We start from the raw sequence: 26,582 nt of genomic DNA on the forward strand, positions 1-26,582 counted from the left end.
GGCAGCAAACAAAGGAAGCTGCCGGCTCTGACTCTTGGTGACATAGAGCATTTTAATTTTTATTTTTTTTTCAACAAAACCAGCAATGTATCTTCTGTTAAAAAAATGTTTTTATTCTATAATTGCTTATGCCAGTGTTTAACTGAAGGGGGACTCAGATTAGATCTGAATAACAACTCTGCAGGATTGGTTTTGTGTCACTGTTCTGTCTGTGTTGTATAAACATGCCATACACAAGCAGAGGTTGTTACTGACAGCAGTGAGTGCACCGGACAAGCCGGGCAGTGCAGGGTAATTGCGCTCCTGGACTATAACAGAAATGAGATAGTTTGATGCAGGCACAGTAGCTGTCTAGTTATTGCATTTGGCTATTTGAAAAGTTTGTTGGTTTTTTAAAATAGAATTTAGTCCTCAGCTTCAGTAAGAAGATGCTTCTTGCATCGCTGTTTTTTTGGGCTCCTTGGAAGTGGTGCTTGTGTGATCCATGATCCTTCTTTTTTCCCTTTTCTCCTCTTCCCACACCCTCCTCCCTCCCGGTTTTCAGAAGGACAAGTAACATTCTATTGGTTAATACTTATCTTTGCAGGGAAGCCAGCGACTACTTTCAGTATTTCACCACTTCCTGAGTCTGCTTCTTTATAATGTTTCCTTTGCTTCAGGAAGCCATTGTATGTACTCCACGCGTGAGCTGCTTCTGCTGTATGGTGTTTGTGCATAAATATAATAGCCAGGAATCAATGAGTGGTTTCTCACTCTGTTTCTGAAGAAACTGGAGAAAAAATAAGTATTTAGTATAAAAATTAGCGTTGCTGCGGCTGGAGTTGTGATCTTTAACAGCAACAGTGAGAGCTTTTGGTAGTAATTTACAGTTGCAGGCAACCATGCACGTTTCATTTTAAACGCTGCTCACTGTGAGACTGGTAAGTTCTGAGAGCTCCGAGACGAAGAAGTTTCTGTGTTTCAGAAACTTGTATGAGCTGGTTTAAGGAGTTGGGAGGTTTTTTTTGTTTGAGTGTTTTTTTTGTTGTGTTTTATTGTTTCAGATGTTTTTTAGTTTGTGTGAAAATGAAAGAGCACTTGTTTGCAGGCTGTTGGATACCGTTTGACAGTAAAATACTTTGTTTTCAGAACTTTTTTTAATGTAGTCCTTAGCTGTTTCAGAATGTTTCTTGGTGAACAGCTCTCTGGTGTGGTAGAGGTGAACTGAAACAACGTAGCATGGTTTTTTCCCCTGACACTTATTAGCAATGTTTTTGAGAGAGAGAGACCAAGCAGCATCCAGATACTGAAAGATTCAGATATCAGTTTCCTCTCCTTTTTTTTTTTTTTTCCCTGATAGAATTTTCCTAGTGTATGTCCAGGCCCACAAAGTTAAGATCTGAACTTCTGATGTTAAAAATGGACAGCTGAGATCAGTATTACCTCTTCCCAATAAGTGTATTCTACACATACTCTAAGGCATCAGGGAAGATGGTGTTCTCTTTTGCACGGCCCTAGTACATGTCCTTCCATTCCAGCTGCTGAACTTTAGCTGATATGCTCAATAGCTGCAAAGCTCTGCAGTGCTGTGTTGGATTTGACTACTGGCATGTAGATCTTGAGATGCATTTCCACCAAGAGGAACTGTGTATTTGTGTGCCTGAACAAATTCCGTTCTCTGTTGTTGCCAGTCCTCTTTTGCTGTTGGATGCTCATAATATTCAGTCTCCTGGTCAGGTGAAATAAACCTACTTCATAATGAATTTACTTCATGCTAAGCCCTGCATACATTTAAGTAGTGCTATTTAGTCTTCTGTTTCAGTGAATCCCGAACTGCTGTAAAATTTAATTTAATAATTTTTCTCTTCTTACATGTACAGGCAGCTGAAGAAGTTAGATGAAGACAGTTTAACAAAACAACCTGAGGAAGTGTTTGATGTATTGGAGAAGCTCGGAGAAGGGTATGTGTTCTATTCTGATGTGCCCAATGTACGTTTCTCTAAGAACAAATTACGTAATGGGTATGTGTTCAGTGGTCCCTGATTTTTCACTTTTGCTGCAACCTTCTTACTACAAAGGTTATGTACTAACATAATGATAGTTTATGGTTAGTAAGAGGATAAAGAACTTGTTTCCCAAGAGTATGATATCTTAATCTAAACAGTAACTCATAGCTCAGCAGTAGGGAGTTAAAACATTGTTGAAAAATGCCCATCTGGAGTTGATAGGGCTCTGTGGGAACTCGAGGAGTTTTGTAGCTCATCCCTGGTACCTCTTCTGTAAGATCCATGTAGTGAAAATGAACTTCTGCTGCACTGTGCCACTTGGTAATGCAAAGCAGCATGGCAACGCTCAGTGTTAGCCTTCTTAAGTAGTTCATTTGAAAATTATTTGTAAATCTGCCTAGCTGATGTAAGTAAAGAAGCTGGAAATAAGACAGTTAATATTTGACAAAAACAAGCAAACCTCTCTGACCAGAGCTTTAGTTCTTACTGATGTTCAGCTGGTCCTGTATGCTGGAAAAAGAGAATTTTATTTGTTGGATTTGTGCAAAAGGCCATTTCAAAGCTATGGGCAGTGTAATGACGGTTGCCTCTTTTCTGACGATTTCAGTGTGCTGTGACTTATTTGTGTTATTATAGTGTTTAGAAGCTAGTGGACTGTTTATTTACATAAAAACACAAAATATTTTTAGGAGAAAAGCAGTTAATTTTTACCTGATGGCTGCACTTGCAAGCAAAAAACAAGCCATAACATTTGCATTTTTAAATGTTATTGTATTCACTCTTTGTTTAATATTTTGTTTCATAGTTCCTATGGCAGCGTGTTCAAAGCTATTCATAAAGAAACGGGTCAAGTTGTTGCAATTAAACAAGTTCCTGTGGAATCCGACCTGCAAGAGATTATAAAGGAAATATCCATAATGCAGCAATGTGACAGGTAAATGTATACTAGAAAACCCATTGTTGGTATGCAAAGAAAAGTATTGTCTGTGATCTGGCATTTACTCAAATAAAAGCCATGATGTTGCCTTAAATGTTTTTTAAAAGGCAGGACTTGTACGATCAAGGTACCTCGTAGCAACTGAGTCATGGTAACTGACCATTTGGGTAGTGTTAAACCAAGCAAAGGTAAGACAACAAAAATTTAGCTTGCAACAAGAGAGCATTAAGTGAAGTTGAATAACCTTGCACTTGCTGCCAGCAAAGAGCCGAGCGTGTGTGCAGTTACTGTGATTCTCCCGATGTGCCAGCACTTGTTGAACAGTGGTAACTTGATGGTGTGCCAGAACAGCAGTTCCCGTCTCCAAAGGGGTAGTGGCTGCTAAAAAACCTTGGTATGGAGAGAACTGTTAAAAGAGGGTTTTTTTTGTTTGGTTGGTTTTACGGGGCACGTGGATGAGAGCCACTAATGCATGACTGCTCTTGCATGTGCATAATCTGTGTGTTGTCATCTGCTTGGGTGGTGGAATTGTCCTTCCCAGCCATTTTCTGTCTGCACAGGTTCTAGTGCGGTACAAGCAGTCTGCTGACCTGAGCATCCCCAGAATAATTTGCTGGCAGCTCTGCAGGCTGATGGTTGGCTCTCTGGGTTGTCCTTGCATGTTTCCTTTGGGAAAAGATGTAGTAACTTAGCTGATGGGGAGCTCATAGGTACAGAAGACCTCTTCTCAAAGTGTGTATCACAGAATCACAGAATCACAGAACGTTAGGGATTGGAAGGGACCTCAAAAGATCATCTAGTCCAATCCCCCTGCCGGAGCAGGAACGCCTAGATGAGGTTGCACAGGAAGGCGTCCAGGCGGGTTTTGAATGTCTCCAGAGAAGGAGACTCCACAACCTCTCTGGGCAGCCTGTTCCAGTGCTCTGTCACCCTCACTGAGAAGAAGTTTCTTCTCAAATTTAAGTGGAACCTCCTGTGTTCCAGCTTGTGCCCATTACCTCTTGTCCTATCATTGTTTGTCACCGAGAAGAGCCTGGCTCCATCCTCGTGACACTCACCCTTTAAATATTTATAAACATGAATGAGGTCTCCCCTCAGTCTCCTCTTCTGCAAACTAAAGAGACCCAGCTCCCTCAGCCGCTCCTCATAAGGGAGATGCTCCACTCCCTTGATCATCTTTGTAGCCCTTTGTGTACTGGGCTGAAAGTTTAAAATACACTGATTTCTTCTGGTATTATGAATTTAGCCTTAAGAAACACTACTTTGATGGACTTCAGGCATGGAAAATTAAATTTTGAAATAAATTACCTTACCAATATAGAACTGTGGTCTCAGTCACTCTATTGCACTTCACTCTCACTGTCTTTAAATGAAAGTGACTGGTGGCAGACCACACAATGTAACTTGATAATTTGTTTGTGAAAAATCTTACTATGTAACTTGGAAAGCATTTCTAGATGTCTTTCTTAAAAGGAATTAAATACTAACATTGTAAGACCTAAAATGAGACCTTACAGTTATGAACAGCAGAGGGAGTGAATCACTGGAGCATCACATTGTCTGTGCAAGCATTAAGGGACACTGCAGTGTGACTTTCTTTTGATCGTTTGACAGTTTTTCATTAGAAAATAGTCAGCAGAGAATAGATCAAGTGCACTTTTGTTCTTTGGCTCCATTCCCACAAGATCAGGAACAGTCTTTCTGTTAGTTTTCTGCTTTACCTTTTCCAGAGAACAGATGGTTATTCTGAGCCATATCCTTTAACAGTTTGTTGACTTTTTGGACAGCTGGAGAGCTAACTGTGAGAGACAGTCTTAGGTTGTACTGGCTTCCTAAAATACATCCTGAACTAAATTGTAGAAAGGAGTCGGAGCATGTGGTAGTGGGGGAGCATTCTTAATGAACGTGATAGCTATTTTCCAGCAAACTTTGAACCTTATCATCCCCTCTTCCGGCCTTCTCGCTTGCCACAGCGCTGACCTTGTTGTAATCCGGTTCAGGGAGTTAAACCAGACTGAAGGATAATTGCTCTTTATTTCTATAGGATTGATTTTCAGGTGGTTTAGCTCCCTGAACTGACTCACTGGCAGGTCAGATGAGCACTGCTGTGGGGAAGAGGCTAGGAGGACTGCAGTAGCCCTGTGCAAGATCAGGCTGTTTTGGGATACTTTTGATTATGGTTTTAGTGGCACTTCAACTCTGAATTTCTGAAACATACTTGAGGACTCTGCAGTGTTTTGTGCTAATTCAGTTATGCTGGTTACTGGTATTTGACTCTCTGTTTTCTCCTTTTTCACATTTCATAGTCCTCATGTGGTGAAATATTATGGCAGCTATTTTAAGAACACAGACCTGTGGATAGTAATGGAATACTGCGGCGCTGGATCTGTGTCTGATATTATTCGATTACGAAATAAAACTGTATGTACTTTCTCCTTTGAATGTGTGAATGGGAACTATGGGTGTCCAGTAGCTCAAGAGATTGGGCACAATTCTCACAGTGTTCAGTGCCTGACACAACACTTGGCCATAACTTGAGATGTGGGTCCTTTGTTCCTCTGAAAATGAGAAAGCTGATCACATTGATTGAGTTTTGGTTATTTGAATAGCGTCATTGGTGGAGCAGATTTTGGTTTGTTGGCTTTCTTGAAAACCCAGACTGATTCTGAATAGCAGACTCTACTTTGCCTTACTTTAGTTATTGCAAGATAAGAATTACTAGTTGAGAAAGGGTTATGGTATGTGAAATACAGTATGTGTGTATATATGTGGTAGTTTTAATCTTGCTCTACTACATAATGCAGGAAGTTGCTAACTGATTTCCCATTAGTATGGCAACCTTTAGTGAAGGCAATTAAATAGCAATTAGTGAATCTCAGGAAAAAATAGACTGAAACACAATAGTATAACATCTTAAAAACTGATAGGTTGGCAATAACTCTTCTCTTCTTTAGCTCACAGAGGAGGAAATTGCTACAATAGTGCAATCAACACTGAAAGGGCTAGAGTACCTGCATTTTATGAGGAAAATACACAGGGACATCAAAGCTGGAAATATATTGCTAAATACAGAGGGACATGCTAAACTTGCAGATTTTGGAGTGGCAGGACAACTTACAGTAAGTAAAACCAAGATGGTTGTGTACACTTCAGTTTATCTTTTTAACCTCCACCTGTTTGTGGAGACTTTGAAAAATTGTTCTAAACTGGTTTTTAGCAGTCTCCATCAACATAATGAGATGCTAAACCAGCAAGAGATTAGAACAGAGCTTCTAGAAGCCATTACACCTAAGCTATGGTTTGCAATAGCATTTGCTGGTTTCTTCAGGATATTTGTAGCTTCTGTAAGCACATTTCAATTCCTCTTTGCAACCCTTCATATCACAGTCTTGCTGAGTCTAATAATGTGCATGCATGCAAGTGGAAAATAATTAGGATGGTAATTCATTAGTGGATGTTTGGGGCTTACACAATTGCCATTGTCTGGATCTTTATCCTGCTCTTCTCAGGACACCATGGCAAAGCGGAACACAGTTATAGGGACCCCATTTTGGATGGCTCCAGAAGTGATTCAAGAAATTGGCTATAATTGTGTTGCAGACATCTGGTCTCTGGGAATCACTGCAATAGAAATGGCTGAAGGCAAACCACCATATGCAGATATTCATCCTATGAGGGTAAGAACTGTGGCCTATTAAAATGCATTGCTGTATGGAAAGGTTTTACTATTATAGCTCTCTGAATAACATATCAACATGCCATCTTGCTTTTAATTTAGATTAAATTATTTATTTTCTGTCAGTTCTTTGTACTATTGGTTAAATGAAAAACAGGTCTTTGAAGGAGAATCTGCATGGGAAGGAAAATCATGATCTTCTTCTGTTAAGACATTGCAGCAGCTCCCTGTTGTGTGTGAAGAAACATGTTTTCAGCTGTATTATCCAAAGCATTGCTTTGAGGTTTTTTTATGCAATTACTATTTTTTAAGATTTGAAAATGACAGATTCACAACATCTGGGGGCATGTAATAGCTCAGGCAGAACTGTAAGCATCTAGTGAGAAAAGTCTGATTTCTTGCTACTTGCATACCAGTGTATGTCTGTGTCTTTATGTTGTATTGTTGGAAAGCTTTACACTTTTTTTGGAAATCTGGAATATTCTTCTATTTTCAGGCAATTTTTATGATTCCTACCAATCCACCTCCAACGTTCCGGAAACCAGAGCTGTGGTCAGACAATTTTACGGACTTTGTAAAGCAGTGTCTTGTTAAGAGCCCGGAGCAGCGTGCCACTGCAACACAGCTTCTGCAGGTCTGCCTTTTCTTACAGGAACATAAGCTCTAGAGAAGGCTTGCTAGGGTAGGCAGTGCTGCGTGTCTGAGATGTTGGTTTCATTTCTTGCTGCTCCTTCTCACTACAGATTTTACTTTTTTAATATCTGATTTTAAAAGTCTTACACTCAACTTCAACTTTTCAGTTCTTCTCTAAGAACCAGTCTAACATCAACTTCCTACTTTTATTTTCTCCGAGTTTTGTTTTCTTTTTTTGGCTTTTGGAGTTTTTCTTACTTTCAAATTGTCACCAGCACTGCCAAGAAACTACCTCTTAAAACACTAAAAAGAGGAGGCTAAATGAAAGTAATTGTTCAGAATGGCCTGGACATGGTGATAATCTGTTACTGGTTCTCAGAAGCAAAACTGTTAAGGAAAGAAATTAGTCAAGCTATGGGAGAGGAAGGAGCCCAAGGTCTCATAGCAGTAGAGCCTTGGCAACATGAGCTTGTTTGGAGAGTGGGAGGTCTCCCTCCAGTGCCAAACAGAAATACTGGATTTTACTTTAGTAACCAGTTAAACTTTGATTTTGATTGCAAGTAAGCCATAGTAACAGTGTTTTACTGTTGTATCTTGGTATGGATGCAGTGCTTACTTGTTTTTAAAATGCTTCTCAGCATCCATTTGTTAAAAGTGCCAAAGGAGTGTCAATTCTCCGGGACTTGATTAATGAAGCAATGGACATCAAGCTGAAACGTCAAGAGGCGCAACAACGTGAACTAGATCAAGATGATGAAGAAAATTCAGTGAGTAGTTTACATCAGTTTACGAAGTTCAAACTTTTGCTCCTTTCATAAAGCTTGCTGCTTTGGTTTTTATCTTTTGCAATATTTTGTCCAATTGCCCATTGATTTGACTTGGTTCTCAAGTTTTCTACTTAGAGTGCTTAACTTGATGCTTGGTCCCTGCTCTGTCTTTGTATCTGAGTGGGATAGCCAGCATGTACAGCTTACTGTTTAGCTTAGAGTGTATCTGAGACCTGTGATTTAATGGGTCTACAAAGTAGTGTATGCAAAAGACTTGATAAATTTTCTCAGTTGCATTGTATTATTTATGCAGTAATGAGAATTTTTTCATTGTAGATTCAGGTCTTGGACTGCTCTCCTAGTATAAAATAATAATATCATCTGTGATGCACTATGATATGAGTGTGTTATGTTGTTTTACTATTGTTGTGCTTTAGAACCCCCCTTATAGAAACTTTCTACTGCACAAGAGCAACCGACAGAAACCTGAGGTGAGGGCATGACAAGTGTTCAGGGGATTGCTGTGAATTTGAGTTTGGGCTCCTTGTTTTGGTGGTTACAGCATGTGAATATGGAAAGCATGTTGAAAGCTGCTTTTTGAGCCTCTGCCTACTTCAACCTGAATAAATGAAATGGGCAACAAAAGGCATTGTATGCCAGTCCTTTTCAGAGGTTAGACTTAACAGCATGGTCCACAGTATCTGTCATGGTGACATTGTTCATCTGGTTTTCCAGTTTAGGACCGCCTATTTATTCAGTGTGGAGGTAACTTTATTGGTCATGTTGCCATGATGTTGACTCTGGAAGTGTTGTCCTCACCCTCTCTCCTCCAGTTCTGACTGATCTGGAGTCCCATTGCTGAGAGATGGTGTCTGTGTAGTGGAGTTGAGTAGTCTCCGTCGGTGTGTGTGTTTTCCCAAGACTTCTCTATTCCGTGTCTGCTAGCAGAAAAGTGTTCCCAAGCACTTCCCAAGTCCTGTGGAAATTTCTGCCATAGTCCTTTGTTAAATGATGCATAGCTAACATATTTATTACTTCCTCTCGCCCACTTATCTCCACATAAAATTACTTCTCCTCCATTAACATCTCATGTAGTTTTCTTCTCCTCTTGCTATAGGTTTTGAGGTTGGGAATTAAATTATAAAGATACCCTTGACAGAACAGCTAACATGTATGGGACACCAGAACGTGGAGGGGTGTGCTTCTTTCTTTCAGTGACGCTGATATGGAGTATTACAGCTGGATGTGCGAGACCTCTGTTTTCCCTCTCGCACTTCTCTGCATCAGTAACCCATGGTCACACATAAAGAATAGTGAACTTTATCCTTAAAACAAAACATGAGCATCTCATCCAGAGTGAGATGCCTAGAAACTCCACTGTTAACCTAGGAAGTGACTTCTTGTAGATGGATACCTGGGCCACATTTCCAAGAAATTAAATAGATTATGGAAATTTTGGCCTCGTTCTTAATAAGATCCTAATCACAATACATGATTAGTGAAGCACACACCTCCTAATGCAACTGCTATCTCTGGCTAACATAACTATCTGCCAAGAAGCTGTCCTACCAGAATTAGTTTCAGGAACTTTTGTTTTCCTACAGAGTCAGTTTCTCAAGCCTTGACAGCGATAATTCAAACTTCTATCATATTAGTACCTGTTAACAAATGAAAATAAAACAAATAATTTTAATCTGAAAAAATGACTAGACTTTGCTGATTTATGTAATTCATTTTTAGAGGTTTGCAAATGAAGTTAATTTTTCTTCAGTGCTTCTGAAGTTTATAGCAAATAAACTATCTAAATGTAGACAGAGACCTAAAGAATAGGGTGGTTGTCTTTCTTCGGTGTTCCACATGTAATCCAGACTTAGACTTGTTGCTGTCTAATAATCAATGACTTCCCAGTGAACTGTACCATTTGGCGTAGCGGTTTTAGATCAACTATTAAAACTGACAACACGAATAGAAAAACTGATGACTGAATTAGTATTGCAATCTACTGTTACAGATAGGTCACCAGCTCAAAAATCAGACACAACTTGCATTGAGAAGCTTCTGCTGATTATTTATTTCTTCTCTTATTTATCATGCTGGTAGAAAAGTAGGAAGACTTTTTATTACCTGTTTGGAGATGACAGGGAGAGAACTAAATGTGTAAAACAAAATGTCGCTTCTATGTGTATTTGTAAAAATCTCTGAATTATCAATCCTTGCTGGTGTCCTGAAATACAGACATTCTTCATGGGACTTCACCACCATCAGTAAAAATGTATTTATGGCATCCTTGTACAGGAAGAAGATGAAGCTGATTCAGGTACCATGGTGAGGGCGAGCGGAGATGAAACTGGTACCATAAGAGCTGTCAACACGATGAGTGATGGAGCCAACACAATGATAGAGCATGATGGCACCTTGGAATCCCAGCTGGGTACAATGGTCATCAACACAGAGGAGGAAGAGGAGGAGGGCACCATGAAAAGTAAAAAAACATCTTTAACTTCTAGAATATTACTCAGGACCTCCAGTGGGCTATGATGTGTATTCTGAACCTGCCTTGGTATTTTTAGTAGCTGATTGTGATGTCTTTCTGTTGTAGAAAACTAAAACTCTTAGGTCAGTGTCCTCTGGCAGTAGAGAAGAGGGACCCTTTCTAGGTCCAAGTTTCAAGCCATTCTTTTTGATTTTGCACTTGGTATAGCTGAGTTGTGCACAATTTCCACAAGCTTCTGTGCTGATTGAGTAAGATGTGATTCTAGCTAGTATGGGGTTTTTTGTTGGTTCTTTTTTGTCTGTTTTGTCTTTTTCACAGAACGTAGAGGAGGGAGACTAGCATAGAGTTAAGACTAAAAAAAATTGTGTTGCTTTAGAAGATGATCTGGCTGTAACCTGGCATTTTGTTTCAGAACTGATGCATCAAATGTATATATTTCATTATATATGAAATGACAGATATCTTGCACATTTCAAAACCAGCAAGGCATGCAGTGGGAGGAGCTAGCATCTACACTTGTGTGTTTCTTTAGTGTTACTTTGGTTGGTAAGGACAACTGAATAAACCGTGTGTTGTTTTTCTGAGACATTCAAGTTGAAATCCATTCCACCCTAAAATAAAAAATCTTACTAAAACAACAAACTTTGTCATAGGATGTGAGATTTAAAATGATATTACTTTGATCCCTGATAGTCTGTGGAAGACTTCACAGCTTGATCTGGAACAGGGTTCAAAACGGTTTGTTGGTGGTTTTTTTTTCCTTATGAAGGGGACAGCAAGGAAAGAACCTCCCTAGAAAAGTATGACTATAAGAAAAAGAATCTTTTCTGAATTATGAGTACTCATAGAAATCCATTCCGACTGACTGGGTAGTCTGGACAGTATTGAGGCAGAGGTAGACATAGATGACTCAGGTGGCCAGCGTGGATGCTTGTTCAAGGACCGAGGAAAGTGCTGAGCTGGGGACTCAGTGTTAGTAAAATATGACCTTTGTAGGCAAGGCTTGTTCTTTTGGCTCTTGCACTGCCTCCGAAGACTTCCTTGGCCATCTGATTTTTAACCTTCAGCTGTTGTCTGAGAAGGAAAATAAAATTTAACAGGAGTTTGGAAACATCCTTCTTGGGAATTTCTGTGTTGGGGAAGGATAACTAGAGCTTGTGGAAAGAACTGTTTTTGAGAGTAAAATTTCAGCAGAACTTGTTTAGGGAGTTTTGTAAACTTTGGCAAACACTGAGTCAGCACATTAAAAACCAGAGCTGTCAGCCAGTTTGTGGCAACAAAGACACTGGGGTAATGCCATAGGATTTTGTGAAATAAGGTAGCTCTAGCAAGATGTTGGCTGCTTAGAGTAGCTTAAAAGGTCACCCAAAGAATGGGACATGTTAACAGCCTTCAGTAAACCAAGTGAAGTTGCTGTTGCTTTACAGACAGACACCACTGTTAGTTTCTCATCGTCAGTGTGTGCTCTTCCATTTCATGAGCTGAGGTTCTGCTGTCTGTGGTGCTCCTGTGTTGGCTACCAAAGGCGTGTAAGTAAAGCGCCTCCTCAGTTTATCTTCCTGTGCTTGATGTGCTTATCTTCTTACCCTCTTTTTAAGATTGCAGTACTTGCAACTCAAAAGCATCTCTCTGCAAACTGGAGTACAGCATTTTGAGGAGATGCCTTTGATAATATCTCTTTTGCAAGGACAAACTCTCCTTTTGAGTAGAATTGGTTCTGAGGCTATTGCAGTGTCTTTAATATAGTGCAGTCTCTAACCTCAAGAGGGAGTTCCAGAACAAGCTCTAAGAGCTGTAGAGCTCTGTGACTAGAAAGTAGTTTTTTATTTTAAACCCCTCTTAGATTTCAGACTTCTTAAAAACACTTTGTTCTTCAATTGCTGCTGTGTAGCAGTATTCAAAGCTGCGTATTGCATCAGATGTGCTTGAGCAGCTCTGCATTCTGGAGGCAGCTTTTGGAGACCCTGGGTGCAAGTGGTGTTTGATGCTGGTATTGCTTTCATGTTGACAGTTCAGTGCAGCAGTGTCTAGTGAAACCCAGCTGCACTCAGCGCGCTCTCGGCTGCAGGTTATACTGCATTTTAATAACTTTAATTCCAAAAAACCTGATGTTAATGAAAATGATAGTACCAGGCTAAAACTTAACTCTTCCTTAACACCTTATTCCCCAGTAGAATAATGCTGACATTTTTGCTGTTGCACAGCAATTCTGTCGTTGTGTCTTGGATGCACTTGCAAGGCAGTGCCTTTGAGCGGCTTGCCCTTCATCTGGATTGCTTTAGCTCCATTTTTCAGCTTGCCATTTCCATATTCATGTTCTCTTAACATTCAGTTAAATTAATTTAACTGCAGAGCTCATCAGCCTGCTGCAGAACTCTCTGGAGCAATCTTAAATATAAATGTAATAATCCTGTTTGGAAACCACGGAGTTTGAAGAAGCTTCATTGATACATATTTTTAAAGAAGTCTGTATTTCACTGACAGCTTGTGTTATGACTCACAATAAAGCCTCTTTTAAGTCACTAAAAAAGTTCTGATTTTTTTCTTGCATGGCATAAGCAGGAGAATTTAGGTTTTCTGGGTGTCTTGGGTTTTTTAACTGCAGAATTCTGAGCTTGTGTTCTAGCCTTTCCTCCTAATAGGAAAAAAATCCATCTCTTTACCAGTTTTTGGTTTGCTTATTTCTTTATAATGTAAAGACTGTTTATAGGATATGGAAATATGATGCTTCAGACAGGATTGTTTTCGAAATCTCTAGAAAACAACTTAAGAGAGCCTTGAAAGTGATTCTTGTATAAACCAATTAATGACTTTTCAGACTCAGAAGAAAAACATTCTTAAATTCTGGTATTGTACATTGTAGGGGAAGTTTTGTTTTGTAGTCAATTGAGCTGTAATTCTCTTTCCTTAAATTCTTTAATTTGCTTGGCTTTTTTCTGGGCACTCAACATAAATATTCAGGCAGCATTAAAAATGTCACTGTGACACTCTGTTACACGTTTTGAAAGCACTCAAGTGATTGCCTGAAACCGCAGATACTAAATTGTGCTGTGACACGTTTTACGTATAAATCGATTGCTAACGTATTACTTATGGATTGCAGTTAAACTGTTCCAGGAAAACCTTGGAAGTAGCTGAAGAACTACAGATGAGCAATCATTTATAATAACAGGCATTTCCATTGTGCTTGAGAGCTGGAATAACTTTTGAACTGGGAATGTCCAAAATCCTCTTCTTTTAATTTTTCTATGAGAGAATATATAGTAAATAGTGCAGCTTTCTTTTGCTTATTTTTTATTTTTTCTGCTTTATTTGCTGTAGGTCTTTAGATAGAAATTTGGCGTGAGTTTGTCTCTTCGATTTAAAGAGTGGAACATAATTTTATAGTAAGCAGATAAACGTATTGCCTTCCTTGGACTCTGCAACATGATCAGATCCAAGTGAAATAGGATCTAGTTTGTCTAGTACTATAATCCGTCCTATTTTCTGTGTTAAAGGGCCTCTTCCTTGTTTAAACACCAAATAAAATGACACTGGGGAATGTAGAACTGCCAAGAGTGGCGTGAGTTGAGCTTGTCTGGTTTTTGGGTAGAGACGAATGAGGGATTTGGAGAGAGGAGAAGAATTGTGGGTGTGGGGTTTTCAGTGGAGCAGCTGGTGCAGAGGCAGACCAGAAGCTCTCATACCACTGTTGCCTCTACCTTGATAATGTAATGTGCAGGTAAAAATTCTTAATAGCTTGTGAATGTTTAAAGCAAGAAATTTTAGGCTTAATTCTTAACTCAAACCAGCCCTAACTTTATGTTTTGTTATACTTTTGCCATGCCCATGCTTCTGAGCATGATTGTCTCCTTTTTAAAAGATATTTCCCCTTTTGAGGGAAGATTGGGTTTCATTAGCAAATCAAATGAGCTGAGATGCAAACTTGCCAGTTTCCTATTAGAAAAATGATTTAGAGTAAGCTTGTTAGTCTTGGTGGCTTTGCGAGGCATCCAGTGGGTGACACTTAAACCTAAACCAGAGCAGTGTTACTGCCAAGACTCAACAAACTTTTTGTCTCCTAATTAACCTGTAATTTTTCATGTAAAGCAATGCCTGTAAAAGCTCTAACGTGGACAATAGAATGAATGTGTATGGCAGAGGGTTTTGGTGATTGCATTAATATTGAATAAAGTATTACTGGTATTCAGCTGAGGTACCTATAGGTGGTGTAATATCAGTAGTTCTCAAAAAAGTGCGGATGCATGTTATCCAAATGGCTGGTGCAGGTACTATAGAGAGGAGCTCCACATCTTGTCAGGATTTATATCACGTGTACATCAAAGTTATTGGCTGTGTTTTGCCTCTGTTTTTCTCTGTAGACTATAGCTCTTCATAGCAGCTTCTCACTACTTATTAATGTCCAGTGGTACAGTTCTGTGTTTAAAATAAATCGGTCCATTTAGGCATAATTGGACCATAAAACACTTTTAGTGTTATGCATTTAAATGACACACTGTTTATAGAAACACCTACATTGATTACATTTTTCTCAAGCTGTAAGAAGCATTGCACTGCCTCTGGAGGTATGGAGAATATAAATCTTCACAGTTAAGTCTTTTAGCTGTGTAACTTTTTGACTCTTATCTTAATAGCAGCCTTGCTGGCAAACTTGACCTAAACAGCAGCCAGCCTGGTTGTGTGGCCATGCAGACAGGATTTGGGAGCCATGGGAGTTGTTATATGTGCTGTCATTTTGTTGTTGCGTTTTTGCTGTGGGCTTTGTTTTTCCAGTTTGAGTGGTGGGAGCCTGCTGGACTTTCTGGGCAGTGTGCTATAATTGAAATAGGGGTTCTGTGCAGACTGGAGCATGAAGGAAAGTTGTCTGGGGTCTGAATTGGATCCCTGTCCACTTTTCACTGTCCTGAATATTTGACAAAGCTTTAATGCTAGGAGAAAGTTAAACATCTGTTAATATTTGTATTTTCAGACACCCTGAAATCGGAGAAAGAGATGCATATGTTTAACACAGCTATTTCTGCTGTTCCGAACACTTTATTTTCAAGAATCCCTGCATTTGTGATGGTAGGGGATAGATAGATAGTAGGGGAATTTTATTTTTTTTCTGGACAGAAGCATTGCCTTGAGGAAGATGAGTATGACTGACAGTCGTACTGGAGGCAGGAGATGAGTTGAGTCTCCTGATTCAGGAGACTCAGCCAAGAGACAGAGTAGTAGTAAATCACTTAGTAAGTCTATCTCTGTCCTATACACCTGCATACATTTGCGCATATAGTCAAACTGTAACCTACCTGTCTCTTCTAAGAATAAACTCGCTTCCTGCTGGATCAAAATAAATCCTGGAGAAAGCTTTCCTCCTGAGCAGAAATAAGGAAAACTCTTAAACTCTTGAATTCCTTAGTTGCAGAAGTTTAAAACCAACTTTCTTTTTACCAGCAGATTTTCAAGCTTCAGGAAAAACATGTTCATTGCCGTGTTGTGCTCTGTTCTCTCTAGAGAAGCAAATGAGTTTCCAGGTTATGAACAGAAAGGGTGTTAGCAAATGCTTCCTTGGTTATATGGCATTTGGGGAGCCTGAGTTGTTACCTACAGTGTGCTGGACCTGAAGGTTGCATCCCTGTCAACGAGGTGGTTTCTCATTAAGATCCACCAGAACCTGAGCCAGATGATGCAGGACATGACATAAATGTTCACCTTTTTCCTGATGCACCCTCACGTCCTGCTGCCCATGTCATGTACTGTGGTTGCCGGGCTAAATTAGCAATTCAAGCTAACGAGGTGAAAGATGTAAGGTGTCCATGGAAAATTTGTGATGGAGGAAGAAAGCTGCTATGTATTTATAATCTTTTCTGAGTTTTTATGTAAAAGAGATCTAAAAGGAGGTAACCTCCTTTTGTATTTCATTACTGTGAGGATTTCCTCCTCTTTCAGAGAGTCCTCAAGTACACAGACCACAGCTTTGGATGACTGTTGGTACTTTTTTCCTTAGATGACTTTGATGTCTTATGTTCATTAAAAGAGACTAGTTAGGATAGCTAGCATTGATTTTTATGGTCATTTAGGAGTTCCTTCTTAATAGCAGGACCTGTCAAGTATGTTCTGCTTTGATTTCATTTGAAATAGGACATAATTATGGGAAGACTTGTACTCATAAGCTTCAAAAGATACCAAGTGTTATGTGGTCCCCTTTTAAAGTGAGGCAATCTCAGCTTGTGCTGCCATGGGGTGACTTCATTAATGATGGAGCACTTTTTGCTCTGGTTGAATAAACTGGCATCTCTCTGCTTTGCTGCATAAAATGACTCAGTCCTGTTCATACTGTACAAATTATGCTGTCCAGCTGCTAAAGTTCATCTGTGATATCTAAGAAACAGCCCGAAGCAAATAAAACTGCCATTCCATTTGAAATTTAATATTAATGAAGTGTTGTTTGCACGTAATCGTCAGGCGCTGTTTTGTGCATCCTAAATGTGTGTGCATTTTCAGTCTTAAAGCTATTAAATTCAATCTAAAGCAGACAGAAGCTGGCTGAGACTACGGGGGACTAAGCCTGTTACGTGAGAAGTCAGTGAAGAATCTGTGCTTATTTAGACCACCAAAATCAAAGGTGACATTGGATATGAGAACTCCTACCAAAAATACATTTTAAAAGGGCGAGGAAGGAAGGTGAACACGGTAGAGGATGATGGTTTGAATGCTGAAGAGCTGAGGCTTGATCATGAACAAGTACGTGTATGCTGGCTATCATAAACTTCTGACTGGAAATGAGAGGGTTTATAACTCCAGGAGACCAGCAAGGATACAGCAAACCAATTGTTTTACAATAGATCTTGATCCCTCTGTGAAAGGGACTGTGTGAGCTTGGATGTGATAGAAACACTGTGCTGCTTGTCCCAGGGCATGATCCTTTCTGGCATTAAGTCTGACTAAAGGCAGTGGTAGCTCTGCTTTCTTTAAAATTAACATGAGTGCTCCTCTCTGCATCTCTGCAGAGCTGTTTTCAGCTCCTGCTCACAGGGGTGCAGCTTCCTGAGCTTTGTGCAGGGCATTCACGACACTTTCCTAGCACAAGGCAACTTAAACGTTTTTGTTTTGTTGCTCCCAACACCTCATTCTCACTAACACCAGTGTTCTCCTGAGCCGAGACCAGTTGTCTTTCTAAAGGCTGCAGCCTCCTGAAGTCTTGACAAATACATATACATGTACCAAGTATCACGTTTTAGCTTGATGTCACTAATATTGTCATTGGTCACTTCACTGTTGTTCATTTACATTTCCTTCTTTGTAGATGACTATGTAGCATGATCTGACTGTTTCCAGCCACAACTTTAGCTCCTATTTTTATGATATAAGGAAGGAAATCTAACACCGTGGCTTCAAGAATAATTATTTTAAGTATTAAGTGTATTAATTTAACTGACTTGAGTGAAGAGCACACAAAATGTGTTCCTGAGGTTATCTTTCTCTCTCATGACAAGCTTTGACTGTAGAATTCACTCCAGGTAGATAATTGCGATCTCTTTCAAGAGGAAAGAACAGCAAAACAAGGATTCTTCTGCTGTCAAGTTTAAGTAGAGAAGAATAATTTTAGAGAAGAGCAGAAATTCTAGTTTCATTACTCAGCAAGCTTGTTCAGATAGATAGCAGGTCTTTGTAAATCCCACTTCCCTTTTGAAGGCATCCTTTGAAGTTCAGGAGCTTCTGAAAATTTTCAATTGTGAGAGCTAATTTGACAAAATCAACAAAATGAGTGCTTTGATTTCTGGGACTGGATGATACCGAATGATCTGGTTTCACGGATATTTTTTACTGCTGGAAAAGAAAGTAAATCTCTTGCTGGTTTAATTGACTGTGCTGTTTCTGCTTTATCATTCTCCTTTCTCTGCAGCATCATATGGAAGTAGAAGTTTCTCAAAGGCTCTTCACACCTTCTCTCTCCTCTTTTGCTGGGTGTAAGAAGGTCCACCTGCTGCAGTCAGCCACTAAGACTGACCTCTTCCATTCCCTCAAGTATTCAGACAGGTGACGTTTTCAGAGAGGGAGCACATTGTTGGTTTAGTTTTTTCCTTAAAACTTGCTGTTTGTGTAGCACAGCAGAGGAGAGGATCCAGTATGTGATGCCACTGGCTGCGGCTGCTGTGGCCTTGCTGGCGTCTTGCAGTGTTGTATCTATCAGCTGTCATTTGGCTTGTACAGGCTATTTGTGCCTGGGTAAGTACTGCCCCAGCTTGCATGGTACCACAGGCAGTTAGACTTTGCTTTCCAGTGCTGAAGGGGTAACACAGTTACTGAAATCAGTAGTAAACTCCTTTAAAAAAAATCAAAGTACAAGGGAATATTTGTTGCTCGCAACTGATAGCATTCTGCATCTTTGGACCCACCAATTTCACATCTTTCTCTGTTCTCACACACAGCACTACTGATGTTCCTATACTTTTCTAAAGGTGACTTCACACCTGGCAGCACTTACGAGTTTTCCACAGAGGGCTGCTGCTCTCCACCGCCGGCAGGCTGAACCCGAGCACTCCTGTATGGATACAGCTACCCCAAACCTGCAATTCTGCAGTCAGCTGGAGCGGCTCCAGCAGAGCGGTGGTGTTCCATTTGTGTAATTAATACAGCTCCTAAAAAGATGACTGCATCTCTAAATGGTAGACTGTTAATGGCTCCAAGGAGCTCTCGCAGCTCATCCTTATGAGCAACTCTTTAGGTTCCAAAATAAATGCATGGTGAAGCCTTTCGTGTCACTGCAGGGTGACCTTCTCTTCTCTTTGGCTCTTCTCTGCCACGCTTGTGATCTCACTTTCTGTCAAATGTTCATATTTTCGTCTAACGCTATAAAACTAGGAAGTTAAATGCTTTTTGGCACAGACACGTTTTGTGCGGTGTCATCTTTCAGCAGCATCTGCTTCTGCAAATAGCGGTGATCGATTTTTGTCTTCGGCTGCCTGTTATCAAAATCTTAAAGATATAGTGGTGTGATGCTTGTGTTGAATTAATAGCAGATCATCTTTGGAAAGATGACACTGCTGTTAAGTGCTAAGATTGATGAAAAGAAATCGAGTTGTGCTGGGATGGTAATTGATTTGGTGTAATGTCTTTCTGTCTCCAGGAGCGTTTCTGTCAGTCTTGCTGCATACGCACCCCCACTGAGATTAAAGCAGCAATTACATTTTCAGACACTTTGGATCTGTCTTCTGGATATTTTTCACTTTATATTGTCTTTTTTTTCCATTCCTTGTTAGTTAGCAATCTATTTTAATCAGTTAAAAAAAAAAAGAAACTAAACCACTACGCAAAGATGCAATGTTACATGTTGATGTGTTGAAATGTTCTAAAATCGGTGGCTGAAGCTGAATGTAGATTCTTGCACACATTTGAAAGGCCTGAGGTGACTGCAAGGTTAGAGGCTGCTGACAGCGGGTGTGAGCAGTGTGAGATGCAGAGAAGCTTGGCTTGGGCAGAGCAGGGACCCCTGGAGGTGGCCGGTCTGGTTCCCTGTGAGCTGGCTGCGACCAAGTGCAAGGTCAGGTCCGGTTGCTCAGGGCTTTGCACAATCTCTCCAGCCCTGCTCCATTGCACAACTATCCCCATTGTGAAAACTTTCCTCCTTACATTCAGCTGTGCTGCCCTTGCTGCAGTTCAGACCGTTCCTCCCCTCCTTTTGCTGGGGAGACTGGGCCTGTTGGGTGGGAGGCAGCAGCAAGAGACCCCTTTGTCCTGGTCAGCCTTCTGCTGCATTTCAGCCACTTGTACTGGTGGGGCTGAAAATCCAGTTGTACTCTTCAGGATTATAAACTACCACTGCCACTTCATGTGCTGCTTCCTTTGTCTGTTTCATTTCTGCATGAAAACGGAAGTTTTATGCAATAAACCTTGGGTTTGGATATGTATTTTGATAATTAAGTGATGCTACAATAGGTTGTTGTTCAGTAGATGTAATTAGTCATTTACAAATATTGCTGTTCTTAATAAAATACAGGATGTGGGGAAATATTAAGTGACTCTGAATTAAGCTCTGGTGTGAGCAAATGGTCTCTTTTAGAACAAAACTAAATAGAAAAGAATTGAATAAGCCAATGTCACTGGAGTGGAACGTTCACTTTCAAAGTCTCCTGTGCTGCAAATGTTTGTTTTCAAAACATACAGTACAAGCTTGGTTTAGATTTTTTAAAATTTTTTTTCTTCTTAAGAAGCCTGAATTACCGAGACTAAGGCTGTCAGTAAGCTGTGTCTAGATTAGCCTAGGTAGTTATGATTTTCTCTTTTTTCATAAAATTTGTTGGTGTTAAACATTGCCATGATTGGCCATAACAACTTACCTCCTGCTTCAGGCAGGCTGGACTGCAGCAGGATACAAGGGGTGTATTTACTTCATTATAAATAAATGTTTCATCACTTAGCAGTAATTGGATTGCTATTGTATTTCAGTAATTATTCCCAACAGCAAATCTGTTCTCCACTTCACAGACGTGTTTCTTGACTGACCTTCACGCAGCCTGTCTGAAGGTGTCTTTCTTGCTCTAATTCTGTATGATGAGGTTTTTGGTTTGCTTTGTTTTTTAAAAAGGGGAGCTACTGCCAAGGGTAGAATAATTTGTCTTTGCTCCAGCTGTCATAGTGCAAAAGTCTAAGCACTCCTGTTCATGCCTGAGCTCTTAGCTGACCCTGGAGAGGCAGTCGGGTGCAGTGCTTTTTCTAAATGCATTGTCACATTTCAGTCTGTGTAGAACCACACTTCTCTCAGTATCACAACCCAAATATCCTGCCAAGATTTCGCATACTTTGTGGAAATTTGTTCTGTGTTTAACATGTCTATAGACAAATAATTTCCTAAAGTATCTCATAGCTGAGCAAGGAATTTGTACACTTGTCTGAGGATCTGACAGAGATGGCAGATCTGGATCACTGGATGGCAATTTTATGAGCAAGAATAATATTCAGCAATTATTTATTAATGGGTTTTCAGAGCAGCTAATACTTTCTGAAGAGGAAAGCCCTGCAAAATGTCCTCAGTGAGGACTGTCTTGTGATAGCCGGCTTTTTGCACAGATTCTTGAAGGAAAGTCTCAGCCTTACACAGACCCCATAAACCCCTCAAAGGATGGCTCCGTCCCCTGTATGCTGGTCTGAAGCTCTAATCTTTTAGTTGATTGCCTGTCTGACAGATTATATTTATTTCAAATGTATGGCATTTGACAGTGAACTTATTTCCACAGTCCAGAATTAGGCTATTTTTCTATTAACTCTAGTCCTAATGTTGCTTTCTGAAAATAATGGTTTCTGCATTGCCCAAAGCATACATTTCCAGTATTTTTAACCTACTCCACTTTGCTACTAGAGAACTATACTTTATCAGAACAAAAACATTTTACTAGGTTTTGTTACAGTGCTTACTTCCATTATGCTCACAGATTTTTGTGAAGCATTTTATCATAAAAAGCAGCACCATGGCATTAAGCTGCGAGCAGTCTTTAGCTGTGTTTGCAGCTGTCATAGTCTTGTGGTGCAGCCCTGTTAAATTGTGTTTTCTGTGCAAGTCTGCCTCCTCATTTCGATTGAGACTCTTCACAAGATACTCACTGTACGGTAACTCAGAGGCCAAGCCAGTTTTAAGTGCGAGTAGCCTGAGCAGCATCTGATGCTGTACCGGTTGTGCTAGTAAAGAAATCTTCCTTTGGAAATAGTGAAAGTCTTGGTCTTTACTTGCTGTGAAGTTAAATTTTGTGTGTTCTTCCTGTATTGGCTTTTATGCTGTGCTAGGAATCCGTATTTTCATCCTCTTAACTTTTTACCACTTCCTTCCCTATTGTGCCGTTGTCACCCTCCAGCTGAAGCTGCCCCCGTTGCTGGAGCCCAGCTCCTCTCTCCAAACAGCACTGGGGATCTGCTTTGACTTGGGAACTTCTGGCCCTGCATTCAAATATGAATCATGTAAATCTAGTTGTGCTAAAGCTTGGTGCTCTTAGCTATAACCTTCTCCCATCAGGATGGGTGAACTCTTACTGAGAGTGGTCCTTGGGAGGCTTCTGAGACCTGCCATTAAAAATCAAAGTATTTATATTTAGGGCATTATTTTGATTCCTCTGTCTCTTTTTGTACCTTTGCCCATTTCTTACTACCACAAGTTTCTTAAATGCAATCTAGAATTAAATGGTTAATCTGTATGTTTGGCTTATTCAAGTAATCCACTAAATATGTGTTCTAAGGAATTAACTTAGAAAAAGACAACTAGGGCAGTAAACTTGAAACCTTGCTAACTGACTGTTTAGAAAAGAAAAAGAAGCAGTTTTGCAAGCTAATTATTTCTTTCTACCCAAGAAACGTAGAACTTGACTACTTCTACCCAAGGAAAGTTATGTGATATTTATATGGTAACTTGGTCTTTGAAAGCCTTGTTTCTGTACTGTTCCATTTGTAAATATAAAGATGAGTTTCTGCTTGTAAATCAATGCTGTTTAGTTTTGGAACTTTCCATATTCTACCTGGCTGGGGTGAAAAAAACCCAGCCTCTTTACTTGGTAAGTGGTTTAGTTGTAGCATTCAGTGCATGAAGCTGTTACCTGATAGGGTGCTGTGATGGACGGACCGCAGGTCGAGAGGCCAAGGCCTCCAGCATTGTAATCACTCGTGTGGTGGGCTTTAAGCTTCCCTTCTCCAGCTGCTTTTCAGCAGCAGCAGTACTTTAGCAGTCTTTTGTGATTAGAGCATGGTAAAAAATTAAAATCACTTTTGGATACAATGTAAGGTATTATAACTGAAAATATATTTTTTAAAACAACTGTGGTTTTTATTTTTAATATTTCCAGGGAGGGATGAAACAATGCAGCCAGCCAAACCATCATTCCTTGAATATTTTGAGCAGAAGGAGAAGGAGAATCAAATCAATAGCTTTGGGAAGAATGTGTCTGGTCAGACAAAAAATTCATCTGATTGGAAAGTACCACAGGATGGAGACTACGAATTTGTAAGTGTATACTTTGAAATTCAATCAATGTGACAATCTTTAAGTTTTAGGCAGAGCTGCTATAAGATTATTTCTTATTTTGACAGACTAATGGAAACTTGAGGAGATTCTAATTGCTAATGCATTTGGATGGAACATTTTGAAAAACTCATTTTCTTTAGGTATTTCTTGGTAATCATAACCAGTCATTATCTGTACGCTTTCCTTGTTTAAAAACAAACAAATGAGCAAAAATGCCTGAGGACATGAAGGTACAATGCTCCATTATGCATTTAAAGTAAAAAAAAAACAACAGAATTCCAGATGGCAGTTGGAAAATACAAATCCTGAATGCGTGGTGTTTGACAAAGAACAGTGTTAGAACCATCAAATTTCCGTGGTTTTATGAAGTTTTGGCTCTGGGTTTTGTTTTATTATATAAACATCGAGCTTATCTTTATTTCAATTTCAGTTTTCCTAAAGGTTCGCATGCGCAGAATTTTCAAGAACTTTTCAGAAGTCCAAAGAAAAACCTGTTATTCATATTTTTTTAATTCTTTATTGTGAGGATGGAAATGTCTGGTTTGAGTTCAAAATGCCAGAACAGTGCTGAACACTGCTCCCTCCACTGCATTTCCCTTCAATGATACTTCAGTGCAAGCACTTTCTGCATTAAGTGCATTGTGCACCCTCATGATGTCTGTTCGTGTTGCCCATGATTCAGGTTGTCACGCTGCGTTCGGTGGTTGGTGAGATTCATTCCATCTTCACAGAGCAGCACAGAAAGAGAAATCCCTCTGCTCTTCACGACTCAAGGCGATGCTTTACTTTTACTTTTAAGGCTTGAATAATATCTGGAGCCTTTCATTCTGTTTGTACAGATTGTATAGACTACTGTTGGTACATGCATTTTGTTGTCTTTGCTGCTACATCTTGGTTGTTCTTATTTAGACTGAAAAGGATGGCTAGCTGAGTGGACCTGGGGCGTTCTTTCTCATAGCCCTTTGTACCACGTTATGTTTAGCCTGAAGGCTTAAAGTCACTGCATAAACACGTTTTGCAAAAATAACCTGTAAGCTGACTTGTCAGCCTGTGTATCACAGGGTCTGGACCAAACGCGTGATTCCAGTGCAGCCAGATACTTCATTTCTCCCTCACCTGACATGCTATAACTGCATTTAATGATAAACAATTATTTTTCAATGTGTCTTATTTCCCAGGAAAGATGGGCTGGTTTGGAGTATCTGAGAAGTCTTTTGTAGTCTGCAGAAGATGGCCCAAGGGGAAATTCGCTGTAATTATTTCACTTTCTAATTTGGTTGATAACAAGTTTAGCAATTACCTTTATTTCCACTGAGTAGGATGTATGCCACCTCGCATACCATGAGCTGTAGGCACAGGCTATACCCAGTGAGCAGCACAGGCAACGCGGTTGGCACAGGCAAGGGTCGATGCTGTTCTATCAAACAAGACCTACAAATATTTTTAGAATGTGCAAAGCAACTGTTTGACACGCATGTGACCTTGTTTACTGATTTCCATTACTACTGAAGTATTGCTATGTGCATAGATTACCAGTGCGCTAGAAGCAATAAAAGCAAGCAATAAAAGCTAGCAATAAATCGGGCTTTAGGTCACCTTCATGTAGCAATTTGTAGAAATTTCACTTCCCAGCTGTATGTATTTCTCTACTTCAACTGTGTATGAATGTACCCAGCCCAGCCTGTCTTGCATGCAAATGTTGTCACAGAGCTACTTTCTTTTCTGTAGGATAAGAAAAATGCTTGAAAGCAACCTTGATAATTACATGTGAGTATTCTTATAGTGCTTATCTGAGGGTCAGTAGCAGTAACCGCAGGCTGTGTAATGTATTCAAAGACTTCAAACTGAGCATTATTCCTCTTTAGCTAGCTATGGGTAAAAGTCATGTTTATCAATACTTTAACTGACAGCTTCAATGCAGTAAGTGTTGTGCAATAAGAAAATACACATTCACTAAGAGGTGTGTTAAGTACATCTGTCCTAGACTTGCCTGCAGCTATAACTTACTCTTGCATTGCCAAAGTAGGCAGGTTTGAGCAGACTTTGTGGAGTTTGCAGGGTTCCAAGTAAAGGTGAGATCAGTGAGATGCCAGGTGAATATTGGTTCCTCCTGGGCCTTAAGAAATGATTGAAATATTATTGCTTTGTGCTACTGCAGACTAGATAAATACGAGTTGTATTCATCTCCTTCCTATGTGACTAGCACCTGGACTCTCCAATCTTCCAGAAAAAAGGGCAATATTAAATTATGAAAGATTTTTGTTCTTTTTTTCCCCTGTAGAAAAACCATTTGACCTTTTCTTGACTAACATTGTTCCTCTGAAGCAGGCAAATAAGACACTATTTATATCACAATGGCAATGTCATGTTAGATAAGGGTTAGATCGAGTCAGCCCCATCCACTGCAGAGCTGAAAACCCAGCGATCCTGCTCTAAAGTGATTAATTCCATTCCTCCCAGATGTCGTGCTCTGGCTCAGTCCTGGCTGTGGGCTGAGATGGCATAAACCCAGTGTATTTCCAGCCTTGGATTTCTGAGGTGGAAGTTATTCTTAACTGATTAGTCAATGCCCAATGGTGTTCATGTTTATCCCCACTCGTGTTTGAACAAGGATCTCTAAAGACATAAGCTCTGCTTGATTACGAAAATGTTTTCAAGAACATTATGATTTATTTAACATAGAGGAAAAAGAAACTAATTATGGGCAAAATTTCTAGCTATTAGGAAGACTATAACAGACTCTTAACATGAAAATGCTGCAGGGGTAGGCTGTTAATGGGCAGGCTGCATTGTCTGTAGAATTCCTAATTGCCATCATCAGATCTCAAAATTTTTTTAGTTGAATTTAGTTTTGCCAGTGAACATTAGTCACATACTGTTGCACAGACTTAAATTAATAATACTAGATTTGTTTAGACAATGTCATACAATTTTTCACTTCAAACTTTCAGTAGTACTATAACATAGGGCAAAATTAAGTGTGCACTGTTTCCTACTACGATGTAGTAGCTATCACAGAAACATGGTGGCATGAATCACACAGCTGGAGTGCTGCCATTGATGGGTATAGCTTTTCAGAAGGGATAGGTAAGGAAGGAAAGG

General features: G+C 39.8%; 1 protein-coding gene across 1 annotated transcript; it reads left to right on the forward strand.

The window, feature by feature from the left end:
* Positions 1–1,859: 1,859 nt before the first annotated feature.
* STK4 (serine/threonine kinase 4) lies at positions 1,860–23,459 on the forward strand (the record flags this gene model as incomplete). The annotated part of the gene is made up of 9 exons (XM_010179848.1): positions 1,860–1,940; positions 2,791–2,919; positions 5,229–5,343; positions 5,877–6,041; positions 6,432–6,599; positions 7,095–7,232; positions 7,870–7,998; positions 10,294–10,480; positions 23,302–23,459. Coding segments are annotated over 9 exons (1,270 nt in total), but the record flags the coding sequence as incomplete, so codon positions are not given.
* Between the last annotated feature and the right edge of the window lie 3,123 nt (positions 23,460–26,582).

This window comes from Mesitornis unicolor, unplaced genomic scaffold, assembly GCF_000695765.1.
Source record: "Mesitornis unicolor isolate BGI_N332 unplaced genomic scaffold, ASM69576v1 Scaffold54902, whole genome shotgun sequence".
NCBI classification, from domain to species: Eukaryota; Metazoa; Chordata; class Aves; order Mesitornithiformes; family Mesitornithidae; genus Mesitornis; species Mesitornis unicolor.